The sequence below is a fragment of the Channa argus genome, chromosome 2 (assembly GCF_033026475.1).
Source record: "Channa argus isolate prfri chromosome 2, Channa argus male v1.0, whole genome shotgun sequence".
Taxonomy (NCBI): domain Eukaryota; kingdom Metazoa; phylum Chordata; class Actinopteri; order Anabantiformes; family Channidae; genus Channa; species Channa argus.
The window spans coordinates 12,559,410-12,577,120 of record NC_090198.1 but is presented as its reverse complement, the minus strand read 5'-3'; the positions used below and the strand labels follow the sequence as shown (position 1 = coordinate 12,577,120).

Below are 17,711 nucleotides of genomic sequence, written 5' to 3'. Positions count from 1 at the left end.
ACTGCTGCCACCTGCTGTCAAGAGAAAACCAGCACAGTTCCCCCAGTGAACTCTTGGAAACAGTTTTGTGCAAAAAAAGCTTTTGAATTACACTTTCTGGCCACTTCATCAGGTAGGCCATGCCCGTACACGGTAACCAAATATAATTTCTCAGTTTTTAGTTTAAACTGTCAACCCCTTCTTAATATAATGGACTCCAACTCCTATAAAGGAGGACTCCACTACCAATGACAACCTTACTAATATTCACATAGTAGAATTAGAAACTTTCTGACAGTTTCCATCCATTAATCTATTATCTTAACCACTTCTCCTGTTCAGGGTCACGGGAGGCTGGATCCTATGCCAGCTGCCATTGGGCGAGAGGCGGGGTACAACCTGGACAGGTCACCAGGCTATCTCACGGCCAACACAGGGAGACATGCATGTCAGTGGATTGTGGGAGGAAATCGGCTGATGATTAAAATAATGACAAAAACTCTGTGCTTGTTTGCTTCTTTGTTTGTTTTTGTTTTTGGATGTGCTGCATTATTTAAAAACTTGGTGTTTACCCACACAAGCAAAGGGAGAAAATTGCATAAAGAAAGGCTGGTTTGTGGATTCGAACTGGGGACCCTATACTTGTGACGCGGCAGCGCTAATTACTCTATCTCTAAACTGCCTTTCTGATAGTTTCAACTTTTAAACTGAGAAAATTCAACCATGAAAAAGTAGAATTCATGACAGAGCTGCTGTATTAGATTGGATTAGATTGTAAAGGTGTTACTAATGAAGTGGTCAGTGAGTTCAGGATGTTCACCATTGACTGTGTAATAGGTGCAGATACATACACTACCAGTCCATTTTTGTTAACTTTTCAGGACATAAGTTGTACTTGTAGTAATGTAAAATACTTTTAACACCACCAGGTGGTATTAATGTTGTGGTTGGTGGTAAAATAAAACTAGGTGGGTCATTTGTACAAGCAGGAATATCTAACAACATAAACATATTGCCATGGGGTGAAATACTGTAGTGAAAATAGGAGAACCAACTAGTTTATATTTACATAGAACTTTGCCAGGAGGTGGTTGGGGTGGACGGATGGGTCAACAAAGAAAAGGATTTTCCCACAGAAGACCAGAGGTTTCTCATTTTACATAACACAAAGTGACTCAATACATACAGAAACAGTAACAGAAAAAAATAGCCTTATGGGTACGACTAAAATAAGTTAAACCACATTTTAAACATACCTTTCCATAATTAAACAGTTAAAATTAGGCCAAATGACAACTTGTCAGCCCCTAGGGTACATTCAACCATGGTTCATGGCTGTGTGCGTTATTGTGTCACTGAGGTCCACGCTTCAGCTGTAAGACAAGCTGTACAGACACTGAGTTACTGGAATTTCTTTTTTCTGCTATTGATTTTCAGCAGGTTTGCCAATGTTTACATGACTAGCAAGAGACATCTAAGCTTCTTCAAATGATGCCCTCCCCAGCTCTCTCCCCAGTGCATTAGAGGTCAGGAGACAGGCAGGATGTGAGCTGGATGATAAGCTGCAGAGAGACAGAAATGTTGTCCATGATTCTCTAGTGGTCAGTTCATCACTGTCCAACATCCTCCATGCAGGAGCCTCTCCTTCATGCTATTGGAACCTCTTCGAGCAGTGGCCTTTATGAATTAGTGCAACCAAATTACTTAGTATTTAATAATGGGTATAGGATATGATGTCATGCTTGTAGAGAGAGCTCCCAAAAGCACACAATTAAATTCACAGTTAATCAATAGTAGGCCTATGGTCTCCAGCAAAACTGCAAAACATGCAGCTACTCCTTTGCACTGTACCTTCTAATGATAGTTGCCCAAAGGACAACAATGAAAGACTTTGCCAAACCACCACTTCTCCACCACTTCTCCACTGCACACAAGTCACACTGTCACACAAATTTGTTATTGAGGGTCATCTTTGCTGACACCCCGTTTATTAATTATCATCATGTTTTGGCTTTCTACTAGAGTGCCCCAGACAGTACATTCAGATCAGTGACACCAAGAAGTATTTACATGTGTAATACATAACTGGGTTACTCCAAAAACTAGATCATAACCAGGATACTAATGCACTTATGCCCCAGATGGCAGTGCAGTTTGGTGAGACTATATCAGCCCCCCTGAATTTGTCTTCCATATGGACATAAACTAGTATGCTTCAGGGAGTGGCAAACTCAGACTGTCTAAGGTGATGGGGGTAACAAAATTCAAAGTGAACTTGATATTTAAAATAGGCCCCCATTAGCAGAGAACACTGATGCACACTTGGCCAAAAAAAAAGCTACTTGACTTCACTTGACTACCCCACCCCCACAGACAACTGACTCCTATGGTATCAGCTTACATCAATAACATTCATGTTCCTCATGCACACACCTTAAATGTCCACATATATCTTCATTGTGTTTCATTGCTGACCCTGACCTCTGACCTCTGACTCCCCTGGAGAGACAACAGGAAAAAAAACTTCCTTTCTAAAATCAATGCAGTGTCCCGTAATTACTTTGCTGTAGCTGCTGAAAGCCCCATAACCCTACTGCTGAGTTAAGAATGAAATTAATGACACTTCAGAAGGTGGTAGGGCTGACCTGCTCCACTTACCACACACACAGTCACACCATGACACAAAGACACATGATTTTTCTTTATTGTGATATATTTTATGAATACCTTTATTATTAATTTATTAGAAAATTCTAGTGGAAAGGCTGTTATGTTTAAGCTGATCAGGATTTGGTGTCTTGTCTAAGGACGATTTTACACAGAGTACCCAAGGAAACAAACCACTAAGCTATAGCCTCTCAAGCACTACTAGTGATCACAGTGATTTTACTGAATACATATGGAGTAGATGATCTTTAAGGCAATTCAATCAGGTGGTATTAATGTTGTGGCTGATGAGTGTATATTGTGATTTTGTCAGGGAGTGTGAAATAAGATGTTTTTTTTCCAACCATAAAGGTAGAGGAGCACAAAAATGCAACATCTGTATGTTAGGGGGTCAAGAAAATACTAAGAAGCATTTATCTCAACTATCATATGTAGTGCAAAATAAAGCATGTGACATGTAGGGATTGTGATGCTTATGAGTTGTAACTACATTTCAGTTTTCTTGTGTGCTTGTAATTCAGTGACATGTAGCAGTAATAAAAAATAATTGTGTTATCTTGTTGGAGTCCCATCCTCTCCATCCACTTAATATTGAGTCAGACACACTGCCATGATTTCCTGTTGGGCGTCTTTACTTGACGAGCTGATGAAGTGTAAAACTGTTTCAAATCACATCCTGTTGTCTCACCATGGGCAACATCACTGGAGGCAACAAGGATGCAGCTGCTTCCAGTCTCAGTTCATCATATCCCACTGACAAACAGCACAAGACCAAAATTTTATGACTGTGTGTTCCTCTTTGTGCTCCCATGTGTGAGTGAATTTTCAAAGGATAAGTCGGCTATAAAAGTAAATGGGTACATTTTACATTAGCAAACATACACAGAATCTTGGACAATGTGATTTTTAAAATTAATGTTAACGAAATGTTTGAAAATATAAAGTTGATCCCAATTCTAATTTCATTGGTGTGTTACCATCTTTTCTGTTTATCAAAAGAAAACATATAATTGTATCATTCATCACATTTAAAGGACCCAAACCATTAAGGATATAAAGAAGCTGGAATTACTGACCGTATACTGTATGTTTTTATGCTGTTATTATCAGTAGGTTTTCCTTAAGGTAGTGCGCATACATATAAAGTGTCTGCAGTTGTGTAACTTTATCCATATAGCATAAACTATGTGTGTAAGTGCTGAATCCAGCGACCAGCCTGGCTTAAGTTACGTTCTTTCTAATATTGTGGGGATGAGAAACCTCTGTGGATGCACCTTGCTTGCGGGAAGCAGAGCGACTGTAGCATAAATAAACCTCCCCTGAGGAAAGTCGATACAACAGCTCACATGTCTACAGCAGATGAGTATCCAGGCCTGTCTGTATCTTAGTGGCCACAGAGCCCTGTGTATATGACACACACAAACAAGTGCAGTCTTAATATGTGGAAGCAGTATTATAATTAACTAAAAGTAAAAGTACCACAGAAGAAGTAATACAGCAATGTGTTTTAAACGTTTTGCCAATGAAATTTTACTTGAAATAAAAAGACAAGAATATTAAAGTAGTCATTGTGAAGAAGAGTAATATGTCTTATTTTTATATTAGCTGGGAAGGAAAGCAGGTATAAAACGGAGAAAGAAGAAAATAAAATAAGAAGAAAGACTTAAAAAATCATACGAAAGTTTTTTGAAGTTATGCTAAGCGGATCAAACCCTGCTGCTTGCTACAGCTTCATATGAGAGTATTAATATTTTCAACCTTTTCACTGAATTGATTAAGTGCATTTTACCTTTTTTTTTCTTTTTTGTCCTTTTGGCTTATCCTGTGAGTTCAGGGTCACCACAGCGGATCGTTGTCCACATGTTTAACCAGATGCCCTTCCTGACACAACCCTCCTCAATTTCTACTGGGCTTGGACCAGCACTGCACAGCTGGTGAAGGGAAAAGGCTGGTTGGGGTTCAGTGACTTGACCAGAGACACTTTGACATATACCACTGACCCTGTGGTCCGTGGATGAGTGCCCTAACAACTGAGCCTTAAGTGTATTTCACTTATAGCAGTCAAGCTCAAGACTTCTGTACCTCCCGTAACGTTTTCTGAAGCATAGTCAAACCTTTGCAGGTGGAATCCACCCAACTGGTACAAAACTTAGCCCACATTATAAAAACTTAGCTGGGTTTTTTTTTTTTTGGATGCTTTCTTTAAAGAAATACAATTAAATAAAGAAATAATAAGCCAACTGACACTAAAACAACTAAGACAACTGAAGCCAGAGACTCCCTAGTTATTCAATTGATGATCTTTGTAATTCACATCATCATACAGCCTCCTAGCCTCCTAGCTGTCACACCATCACTGGAGCAGAGCCTATGGTGTGGTGTTTCAAAGACACATGTATGCATATACTGTATTTGGTTAACAAAGTTTAGATCACATTAGGATTCAAATAAGTTCAACAACTGATCACTGATAAATAACAAAGATTTTCATATAAGCCTCCAGTCAATCCTACAAACAGGTGTCCACAGTCAAAGCTTGTGACTTATTTGTTCCTTTTCTTATATCTTCTTTCTTTTGAGCCTTATACCTTTTCATCTGTCAGAAAAGAAAGAAAAGAAAAAGAAAATAATCATCTTCAAGAAATCCTTGTCTGAGAAAATGGTAAAGTATGCCATTAGGATTTTTTCCTTTCCGTTTTCTCCCAATGTCTGTTGACTTTGTTTTTGCTACAACAAAAATAAAAATAAAGAATATAAAAGTGTAATGTATCTGTATATTAGATATTATCTATCTATAGATAGATAGATAGATAGATAGATAGATAGATAGAGTGCATGCTGTATACTGTTTGTACTAATGTGCATATGCAGAAACAGTGGATATATTTTACAGTTGTTATGTCGTGATGAAGTGGTAAAGATCTGTCTCCTGACACCACAGAGTTATGATGAGTCATGATGTTCGACAGTTTGTGCAGCATCCTCTTCTCCACTACCAACTTCAGAGTTTCCACAGTGGTCCCCAGGACAGAGCAAGCTTTCCTAATCAGCTTATTTAGATTATTGGTGTCACTGCCTCTGCTGTGGCCAGTGCAATATTTTTGCACTGGCCACTGGCCACTGGCCACTGGCCACTGGTAAAACTTCTGCAACATCTGGCTGCACACATTAAAAGACCTGGGTGTCAGGGTCTTGTTGCACTTCCTGTCCCTGGACTTTTATTTTGTGGCCCCTTCTCCTTACTTCCTGTCCTTGGTTCTTTTCCCCAGCTTTGCCCTCGTTGTCCCTCATTGTTTGCACCTGTTCCACCCTCTATTTAAGTTCAGTCTTCCCTTCACTCCCCTGCCAGATCCTCGTCATTGTTAATGTGGTCACTGTCTTCATCGTGGGCATCATTGTCATCCCCATTACCCTCACCAACTCCACAGTAGACTCTGGACTTTTGGTAAAGCCTGGAACTTACGTTTCTCGAACTCTTGGGAAATCTGGACTCCTGCATCTTGGACTTTTGGTATCCTGGACTCTGTGTGGTTTTGGTCTGAGGTCTGCCCTTTGTTTAATTCAGTATTTTGGCCTAGTCCCTAGTTTTCTCCGCTTGTTTTATACTGGTTTTTTCATGTTTAGGTTTGCTTGTGTGCTCTTCAGTTTGCCAGTGCTTTATGTTGAGTTTGTTTGTGACTGCCTCCCCATAGTCCTTGTGTGTATGTGCTCCCCCAACTCTGTTACTTTGGTATTGTTCCCTTCCAGTGTGTTAAGTTGTGCTCCGTTTTACCTTAATCATTATTACGTCTTAGCCTTTGTTCAGTAGTTTATTCTTTGATATTTCTTAGTCTCCTTAGCCTTACCCTTGTGTTTACCCGCTCTAGTGGTTTAACGTTTATCTGTGCCTTAGTTTATCAGTAGCCTCTGTTAGTTCTTTCTCTAACTTGTCCCCTGAGCCCGAGCTGTGTTTATTTCTGGTAATTCGGTTCCCCTCTTGTTTTCAAGTTAACTCCTTTCGTGTGCTGGTCCTGTTCATCATTTACATCTTTCAATAAAAGCCCCTTATTTTGCAAACCCTCGCTCTGTCTCTTCTCTTGGGTCCATCCCTTAACCTAAACGTGACACTGGGCTTCCTCAGGAAGTAGAGTCTGCTCTGACTTTCTGACTTTTTATAGGCTTATAAAAAGTGATGGAAAGAATAAATAATAGTACTGTTTGCAGTTTCCTGGTTTTCTGCAAAAAAAATTTATTAAATTCTGATCTTCACCAAACTCACACAAATAAACAAATACAATAATTCCAAGTTGATAAAACACAAACAGCAATGTCTTTATTGAACATTGCCATTAAATATACAAAGTGATTGTGGAAAACGTAATGGCAACACTAGGCTTCTGATGTCACTAAACATCACCTGGAGTCAGGTGTTGTTAGGACCTGGAGTACAATCAATGAAACAAAAATGGAGTAATGGTTTAGAACAGCATCAGATGACTGAGCTATGAAAAACGTCATACAGGCATGGCATCAATGGCAGAATACCATGGAGGAAGCCACTGTTCTCCAAAACCAACAATGCAGCACATCTGAAGATTGTCGAAGTCCACCCTGACACTCCACAGCACTAAATGTCTTGTGGACACAAAAGTAGAATAATTTGGGAAGAACACACAGCCCTGTGTATGACAGACAGAAGTGCATACCAACATGAAAACATTATCCCAACAGTAAAGTACAGTGGAGGGAGCATCATGATTTAGGGCTGCTTTGGACCTGGACCACTTGTCATTGTGGAGGGAAAATGAATTCCCAAGTTTATTAGGGTATATGCTACAGGATAATGTTAGCGTGGCTGTCTGCAAGCTCAGAAGGAGCTCGGTGATGTAGCAGAACATCAAAGTACATCTACTACAGAATGGGAATGCATTTTTGCTGGCTTAGTCAGTGCCCAGACCTCAACGCAATGTGAAATGTCTATAAGCCAGCCGTTCACACCACTGTCCTACGAACATGGCTAATCTGACGCAGTTCTTTAGAATGCTCTAAAATTCCTCCTGAATGTTGTGCATGTCTAGGATTCATTTTGTGTTGCTCCCCTGTCGTGTCTGGCCCCTGTTCCTATTTTGCCTATCACATCCCTGGCCCTGTTCTTCCTCCCTCCCTCTCCCTCTCCCTCTGTCTTTCTGCTAACTGTCTTCCCTCTCTCATTTTTAGCTGTCCCTCCCCCACCCTCGCTCACTCCTCATAGTTTTCGTTGCCCCAGCTCTTTCCGTTATCACCTGGTCCCACTTGACGGCACCCGCCATTGTTTGTTAAGATATCAACCCCTTTCACTTCCTGCTGACACATCAAGTTCGGTTTGTCTGCCTGAGGCTCCCTCTCATCTTCCCGGGTCCTGATCCACTCTCTGCCAGTGGTTCCCGTCTGCCTGCCTCTCAGTCTGTATCACCAGCCTGGTCTTTCCATCTCTGCCACTCACCTGCTCAGCGTCTCTCCCCGCCTCCCACCATCTCGCCTGCTCCCATCTGTCACCGTCACCTTGGTTATCCTGCCTCTCCCTTTTCGGGCTTTTCACATCAACGTTCACCCCCCTGTTATCCGACACCTCCCGGATCCCTGTACTCCTTCCCCCTGCACTCCAGAACTGACCAACTGACTCTTGGTCCGTATTGGTTACTTTTCCCTTCTCAGCAGACATTTATTATGAAAAGTATTTCTCCCATTTTCCCTGTACGTATTTATTCACATCCCTGCCTGGGTAATTGTTATTTTCCTGTTCACTTTCTACAGCTTTATAGCAAAGTTTTCGGTTAATAAATTCAAATTAAATTACCACCTGTCTGCTGCTCTGTCCCCCCTGCTCACCAGGATTTCCATCTGCCCTGATTGACTCTCAGTTTTTCACTACCTTACTACCTCAACCTTTGGGCCCTGTCACAAAACTCTAACAATGCAGAGACCTTGTTTGAGGTTATTGATGCCAAATGTGGTTGAACCAGTTATTGACAAACTGTCACTTTTGTGGGATGAATAGATACCTTTTAATCAAACCGTGATGAAAGGACTTAAACAAATCCAAAAACTGACCAAACTGAATGCCCCTTCATGCTGGACGTACTGTACATAGTGACTGTTAAAACACAGGGATGCACAAGTCTAAGACTACTAACACTGTTACCAGCCTGTAAATCGTAAACTGTGTGTCAAAAGGTCATAAAACACTCACATTAGGGTGAAGCTGCTGATGGTGCTTTGTGGTTGAAGGACTCTGAATGGTTAGCAAGAACCATCTCACAGCAAGAAGGTCCCAGGTTCCATCCCTGGGTCTTTCTAAGTGGAGTTTGCATGTTCTCCCAGTGTTTGGGTAGGTTTCCTCTAGGTGTTCTGGTTTCCCCTACCGCCAAAAACGTGTGTGAGGGGCCAGGTCAGGTTGGCCTATTATGGCGACGTGCTCAGTCATGCTCAGGACTAACCCTCTATCTGATCATCTGATGCACTTCCTTTGTACACCTTGTATGTATAATGGCAAATAAAGCACTTTACCTTTACTTAAAATAGCTAAATAAAAACAAAGCTAAATTATCTAACTTTAACTGTTAATTAACACATCCACTGTTAATGTGATGAATGCAAACAAACAACATGTGCGACTGTAACACACTGCATACATGTCAATGAAAACCCTTATAGCGTTTATATAAAAACACAAGCAGAGCATAGAGTCTTCTTTCATTCAGAGCAGCATCAATTATTCATAAATGCTCCTGTCGGCTGTGCTGCTCCAGGGATCAATGTCTCTGTAATGTAGGCTGATACAAGCCCCTGGTCGAGTTCTGGCTACAGTAGGTTAATGGGCCGACTGGATTTCTCCCCCTGATTGAGGCACTTCCTGGATAAAAGTCTGCACCACACCCCACAGACACACTTTATTAAGACCACAGGAAGTTGTGTGTGTAAGTACTAGGCACACAGGCAGGAAATCAGTGTGTTCAGACTGTAGAATAACAAGGGGGAAATACTGTATCTTAAAGGGCAACAGAAGTCTGAAGAAAAGCATGAAAAAGTGAAGAGTGGTGCCCCTTACTATCTGTATCCATCATTATGTATAATCCATTTGTGGTCCAATGTGCAAAAGGGAGTCTTCTGGGAAATGTACTATGTTTGCCCAGATGAACAAGATTTAAATTTACTTATTCCCTGATTCTGGATTTTGCAAGGGGTAAAAATGTTTTTTTTTTTACATCATATCAGATGTAATAGGATGTAGGATGTAAACTGCATGCTGAATTAAAGCTACAATATGCAACTTAGTTACAGTTTTTCTCATTTGCTTAGACAGGTGTGTTCTGTCTGAAGTCAAATTTTCAAAAAGTTAACACAGATGCTAAAACAGAAGCTCAATCAATCAATATCCCAATTTACCATGGCGATTTTACAAAACCTGCTGCACTTTTCACCTGCACTTTTTACAAAATGGTTTGTTAAAATACTGTAAAAAAAAAAATCCTAAAAAAGGTCTATTGATTCATTCCTATTTGCAGGCCATTCTGCAACTATCTTTGAAATGCAAGAAGTGCAATTTTATATTTAATCTATTTGCTCTGGTCAATTGTCCCCAACATTCTCATTAATATCAATGTCTGAATGTTGATCCAGACATGCAAATAGCAACACAGAGGAGCATCTTTATAGATAGATAAGGACTGATAACTAATTAAAGAATTTTGTGTAATAGGTGGCAGACCCATGCGCGTTAAGGATTCAAAATTAGCTGGAAACACATGTTTTCCTTTAGTTTTTTGTTTTTCCTTAGGAAGAAACATCAAAGCAAAGAGCTATCAGAAGAAGTGTTTCCGTTTCATGGGATGCAAGTGCAAGAAAGAGCAGAAAGGAAGATTTAAGTGCATAGATGGGGTGCCGAAGAGTTCGGTTTTCAGCAATATTTGAATATTGGAAATAAGGTTGCTGAGTGTACAGAGTTTGGTAGCTTGTTTCACTATCATGGGATCACTGAGCTGAAAAGTTTGGCTTGGTCTCTTCTGTGCGGTGCTGGGACCACCAGACAGCAGACGGGAGGAATTGTAGAGCTGAATGCGGGAGTTGAGGTAAGCAGGAGCTGTTGAGTTGACCACTTTGTATGCAAGAGACAGATCTTTGAACCTAATGCGGGCAGCTACAGGAAGCCAGTGCAGAGATCTGAAGAGTGGTGTGACATGAGTGCTTTTTGGCTGTTTAAAAATTAAGTGTGCTGCCTCAAACGCTTGTTGAGGTATATTTTTTGGTCCAAAGCCAAATATAGGAGCGAATACACTGGTGACACTGGTAAAACTTTAAATTAGTCATGATAATAACAGTGTGAAAATTAATGAAAAATAAGACAATTTAGACAATGTAAACATTACAGGGTGATTTCACCAATTTTCAACTTGCTCTATGACTTTAGTCTAGGATGTAAATGTACATTAATGCTTTTAAACTTCACTCTGACTTCCCTATATTAAAATATTTCTCTGCTTCTAGCTTAAAAATATCACTGGTTTGAGGTGCAGCAGAGGAAATTGTTTTGAGCACAGTTTTGAGTATATGAGCAGAACAAATTTCAGTGCAAGTGAAAACATTTCTGGTGTGATGGAACGGTTTAAAGGGAAAGCATTACGAAATCTGAACTTAAAATCATAACAGTGCACTGAAATTGAAAAAAAATACTTTCGATAAAAGAGTAATTACTCAATAGAAGCAGTGCCAAAGCCTGTGGCACCTCATACTTTCAAGGTACCATTTTGTGTCAGCATGTGACACAAAGGGCTTGATCGTCTCTGACTGGTCAGAAGAATGAGCCTCGCTCAAAAACATATCTTTGCACTACTGCTAGTGCTGTTTTGTGAGTCTGTGTCATGGGAGGACATGACAGTATCTCTTTACATCAATAATGGAATCTTACTCAAGTGCAACAACAAATTGTAGAGACCATATTATTTTACTCAACTACCATCTCAACTTTACTGCTTTGTTTTAATGGTGCTCTTTTCTCTCTTTTCTACAGTAAATGTAACAAGACCACTAAACAAGATTTCACCTATGTTTAAATCTCTTTTTATTTCTAGTTTTATTTGAGGCTACATTTGACTTTTTCTCTCAGTGTTTTTCTCTAAACTGTTATTCTTCCAAATTAATTATTGCTCTCATTTAATGGAGAGGTTGACTGTTTCATGAAGACTGCGGTAAATGCTGAATTTCTTTTAATCTGTGAATGACATGTTGAAAGTGTTCCCAATAACAGCGGGCCCTGGTCATGGGTAAGTTAGCTAAGTTAGTTAGTAAGTTAGTTAGTTAGTGATCCTGGAGGCCCTAAATTCTCCTCTGGAATAAATTACCGTGAAATTTGGCAAATAATTTAAATTTTGTATATTGGTTGGCCATTTTTCTAACCAGCAACCTTCTCATCATACCTGCTTAACAGCACATTTTGTCACAGTGTTAGCTTGCATCTAGCAAAAAGCCCCACTGTGCCTCACAGCCTCAGCTTAACAGCCACATAGAGATGCAAGCATGGCAGTGGACTCTTAACTCATGTTTGCTTCAAACATTAGCTTATGGAGCATCTCTCTCCAAAGTAGCTGCAAAAAACTGGTTTTGCATGAGTTTACTTACCTGACCTTTTTTCTCCCTTAACGTAATTTAAGTTCTGGCAGTTCCAGTTTCTATACCGCTGAGTCTGCAGTAATATAAATTGACAATCTTGTTTGCAGAGCATGTGGCATCATCATCCTGCTGGGCTGTGTGATAATGTGAAGAGCATTAAATATTTAGTTAAGAGGAAGTTGAGTGTCACTACATTATCTGAGATGTCAGGCATTTATTGATGACTATCCTTTATCTGTTAGAGCTGAAAGGGCACACAGACACACACTAAACTACTGGGAGTAATACTATTTGTGTGATAGATGTAGTCTGTTTGTTTCATGAATTATAGATCTTCCAAATGTCATCTACAGTGAGTAGCCTGCTCTGACTTGCACACTGCATAATCTCACCTTGACTGAGTCCTTTCAGCAGCACTGCTGGAAGTTTTGACTGGGAAAACCAAAGGTAATTGAATCAATATGTATCTATATTTTAAATACTTGGTTGTGTCCTATTGTGACTCCTATATTGTTAATTTAACCAAGTCTGCTACCTGCTACAGCAGATAATGTGCAACTCCAGACAGGCTTCTAGTAAAACTAAAGACTGGGTCCCTGAAGAAATGAAAATGACACAAATCCACTTGCATAAATGGAGTTACAAGAAGAAATAATTCACTTTATGAATGAAAAGCAATATCTGGTTTCCCAGGTTATCTTTAATCAATTTTTTCGTTTAGAGAATGGAATTTGTCAATGTGTGAAGGAAAGAAGATTCTTCAATGCCATTAACTTGAGAACACCCTCTCTCTATAGCAACCCACCCCTTTCAGGGCTAAGCCCCACGTCAGCTCCCAGCATTCATTCAGACCCAGCCCTGGTGAAGAGGAAACTGCTGCCCCCTCAGGGATTTGACATCATAATTATATAGGAAGCTGAACAGTCTGCCGTCTGTTAGAGGTGGAGAGGCTGCAGCCTGGTCGCAAGTGTCCACTTACCCACAGTGAACAACAGAACATGAATGAAGACCTGTCTTTCTGACACTGCTTAGAAGGTAAGACAATTTCTTGCATTAATCTTCAAAGAGTTATTAAGGACAGAGAGTAATTACCAGATTGTAATGTGAAACTTCCTGCTGCTCAGTTGTTAATTTGTTTTCTCAGGCACTATCTGTGGAAAGTGCTGCCAAGTACAAATATCCCTATAACAGACTATAAACTATATCTTTGGGCACAGTTTAAGAAAACTTTCCTCTTGAACCATGTCTGAATAAAGCATGAAAACTTTGTTGTCTAGTTAGATGTTAAACCAATTTCTGTAGTTTTATGAAAATGGACCCTTTTTGTCAGCAGGTTGTTTCTAGGCTCTGCCATCTTAGTTTGAGTGATTGCCACTAGAGACAATCGGAAATAAAACAGCAATGCCACATTAGTCTACATTCATTAGACAGTAGTCTTACACACTCACGTTAAAGAAAATTCTTTGAGAGATCTTTTTGACCAGAGTGTAATGAACATAGATCAGATGAAATATTTCAAATGTGATTTGACATAAGTAGGAAGACTTTTTAATGTTTAAGGACCAACTAAAATGATTCTAAAGAACTCTTGTTTCCTCTGGAGTGATTATGTTACCAAATGACTCAGGGGCTGCAGCTGGACATACGACATGTCAACATGTAAAACTGTTTCTTTACAAAATTTAAAAGAAAGACAATATGTATTTTGACTGACCACTTGACCAACCTTATGGCTGTGAACTTTGTTGTTCTATTTTAGTGAGTTAGTTTCACACACTTAAATTACACATTTAGAGATAGACATTTACTCATAAATTGATATTGAACTAACTAATAAACCCAAGTTCAGTAAAAGTGCATGCAGGTGGACTTGAAATGTTTCACAGTGTAAAATTTGCATGTCTTGTATATTTCAAAAGTGTGTTAATGACATAAGTCATGTAATCCTGTTTTGATTCTGACTTCTCTTTTCAGAGTTAGAAGAAGAAGCAGTCATGTCAGAGAAGAAGCCACGAGGCTCAGACACACGTCCCAAATGTGGCCTCCATAGTTGGATTGCAGACAGTTATGTTTGGCGAGGTAAGAAACGCTCACGGAGCTCATGCAACGGGTCTAGTGCTGGAGGACTAGAGGCAGAAGGGATGGAGGATCAGGGCGTGAGGTCAACATCCTGTCCAAGGTGGGGCAGGGAGAGAAAGTGTAGCTGCAGCGGGATTGGGGATACACTGACATCTACAGAGGTCGATGCAGTCTGCCGGAAGGCCTTGTCCCGGCAGTCTTTAAGGCAGAAGTTTCAGGATGCTGTGGGCCAGTGTTTTCCTCTCCGCTCTCACCATCACCACCATCATCATCATCACCATGTGCCGGGTTCCTCACGACCCTTCTCAGTGCTCTTCTGGTCCAAACGCAAGATCCACGTCTCAGAGCTCATGCAGGACAAGTGTCCCTTCTCTCCCAAATCTGAACTGGCCAGATGCTGGCACCTTATAAAAAAACATGCAATCCAGCCAAGCACCCTAAAGGACACAGAGGCTCCCCTCAAACCCAATGTCTCATCCTTCTCCACCTCCCCACCACAGACACCCCTCTCCTGGGAGGACATCTGCTGTTCTCCTGGGCCTGGAAGCACCAGTCTGGATGACTGGAATCCTTCTTGTCCTCATGGGGCAGAGGGCAGCTGCAATAACACTGACTACATACTGGTCCCAGATCTACTCCAGATTAACAACAGTCCCTGTTATTGGGGTGTGTTGAACCGCTTTGAGGCAGAGGAGCTTTTGGAGGGCCAACCAGAAGGAACGTTTTTGCTCAGAGACTCTGCCCAGGATGAGTTCCTCTTTTCAGTCAGCTTTCGTCGCTACAGCCGTTCCTTGCATGCACGCATTGAGCAGAATGGTAAGCGCTTCAGCTTTGATGTGCGTGACCCATGTATGTACCGGGACCCCAGTGTGACAGGACTACTAAGACACTACAGTGACCCAGCCACCTGCCTCTTCTTTGAGCCCCTTCTTTCCCGCCCCCTACCAAGAACATTCCCTTTTTCTCTGCAGCACCTGTGCAGGGCTGTGATCTGTAGCTGTACCACCTACCAGGGCATAAACAGCCTCACACTTCCACCTCAGCTCAGAGACTACCTCCGACAGTACCACATTAAGTGTGATGGGGCCTGCGCTGTGTGACAGACCAAAGCAGACATCAAAGAATCACTAGCTTTCTCTATAGGCTGAAGCCACATAGGAGAGCACATGGATTTAAGTCTCTTATGTCATCCTAACACTAATGGATGGTTTGAACCTTGGCTTTAGGTTGTCTGCTTACAGCCATCTTGACAAGTACTCGAAGTTGGGTCTTGGGACAAAAGACTACAGCAGTGATACACTAAGATCAGAGTGATCTTTTGTGGACACATATCTCACTGGCCACTAGAGGAACTGCACCTTTTGTGGCGTCTCACTGAGACCAAAACTCCTTTTATGTAACTTATTATCATAAAAATGTTGTACTTTGTTGTATTTTTATGTTGGACACAACCAGTGCTGTTAATAGATACGGTGATACGGAGACTCAAACTTCATCTATTAAAAGCCAAATCTTAAAAACTATTTTTCCATCATGTCTCTGAAAATATGTTGTAGTCTAACTTATAACAAATTGCAGTATTTACATCTCCAAAGACTTTGTGTGAATCCTGAGGTGCCTATTTGAATAATCGGCACATTTAACTCCTCATGGGAAAGTTGAGTCATCCATATTGAAGACTTTAATGTTTTTCTGCAACACACGGTGTTCAGGCATATTGGAAATCACTATGGCTGAGAGAAAACCAAGAAGATAGTAACACAAAATGAAACTAACAACTTGGTCCAGATACAGTAAATGGCACAAATATCCACTCATTATGACTTTCAGCAATATACTTTTACCAAAAACAAACATCAGCATCTCAGGAAGAGACTTTCAATACAACTGTCTTCTTCTCCATAGCCTCAAGATGGCGGCACAGCTGTACTGTTTGGATGCTTCGGTCTACATTGGCCTTACTTGTCTGTCTACACAGTACACAGTTCTTCCTTGTTTATTAAATCTTATCTTAAAGCGTCTTTGTAAATTGTTACTTTAGCACAAGTTGTGCTTCTACAGCTTACACAAGTATAACATTTTTTATTCTGCGGTTCTCAACCAATAATTTTTGCCTGTCATACGTTTTCACCACATTGTTTTCCCCCATTCATGCCTCCAGAATGTATGGATCTGCAAACCTATTACACACTAGCTCCCCTCTGCTTCACTGAAGTCATCAGATTTCTAAATTACATCTGTGATTTAGTCTGTGCACAGACAAACATTCTGACATCATAAATTAATTTGAAAAGCAGTCTTGTTTTTGACATTACTGCTGTCATTTTATCACCAACAGTGTCAGGAGAGCATCCTCCTATAAACAAAAGGGCAGTGTGAAAAGAGAAACTGAAACTATATTTTTCTGTTTCATCCAGTCTCATCTTGGAATGAAGGAATATATGTAGAATTTGTTCTTCTCAGATCACATCTTCCCTTCGTGGTAGGCAACACTGTGTCAACCAATATAAGGTAGAATAGCGTCATTGTACTGGGAGTAGTATGTGAGTCACTGTGATCGTTCCTCGAGGCAAATGCTGTATTCATGACACTGAACATGCACAAATCACACATGCCATTTACAGCGCCTATATGGTACATCTGTTTCTCAGTTTTTTAATAATTTCCGGGCCAAATAAATGGTGCAGCACTAGTCATGATTGTTCCTGCCTGCTCATCCAGGAGCTCCATCATAGTAAGACAGGCTAATGGTATGGAAAATGTTACTTTTGAAGTATCACTCTGAAAACAATTTAACCCTCACTCTGCAAAGGACACCTCTAAATGTCAGTTCTTCACCACAGCGAATTGAGAGATAAGGACATAAAAAACAAGCACACACACATACACACACCTGACAAGGACTGAATTCAGATGTTTATGTTGATGTATGTGTCATTCAGACACTTTAATCAATCTATTCCCTTGCACTGACAGTGCAAGGGAATACTGTCATCTGATCTTTTTTTTACGTCTTTTTGAGTGGGCAGAAGATATCACCTCAAACTGAAGTTTCTTTAAAGACATCCAGCATTTTTTTTAGCTTAGGAGACCAAAAGTTAAGACAGTTCAGCCTGTGTAACTCTGTGTTTCAGTTTTGAATCCTTACTCTTTATATAAATGTAAAAAGTAGAGAACTTTTTAAAACTGATGAACTCACACAGAACTGCAAAGTATATATTTTTCTTTGATCTATTTGCCTATCTACATGTAAATGCTCAGTCAATAGACAGAGTCAGAGAATACATCTGTTGATTTTCTGGAACCACGTACATTAATACATTAATGCTGTCTAGTATGGAACAGGGTTTAGACAAGTTGTA

At 40.4% G+C, this 17,711-nt stretch overlaps 1 protein-coding gene across 1 annotated transcript; it reads left to right on the top strand.

The window, feature by feature from the left end:
* The first annotated feature begins 13,203 nt into the window (after positions 1-13,203).
* socs4 (suppressor of cytokine signaling 4) lies at positions 13,204-16,657 on the top strand. Its single transcript, XM_067496396.1, has 2 exons — positions 13,204-13,305; positions 14,245-16,657. The coding sequence occupies exon 2, from the start codon at positions 14,265-14,267 to the stop codon at positions 15,447-15,449; it is 1,185 nt and encodes a 394-aa protein (XP_067352497.1). The 5' UTR covers positions 13,204-13,305; positions 14,245-14,264; the 3' UTR covers positions 15,450-16,657.
* The last annotated feature ends 1,054 nt before the right edge of the window (positions 16,658-17,711 follow it).

Excerpts from the sequence above, each read along its gene's own strand:
- socs4 (XM_067496396.1), top strand. The coding sequence starts at position 14,265 with ATGTCAGAGAAGAAGCCACGAGGCTCAGACACACGTCCCAAATGTGGC.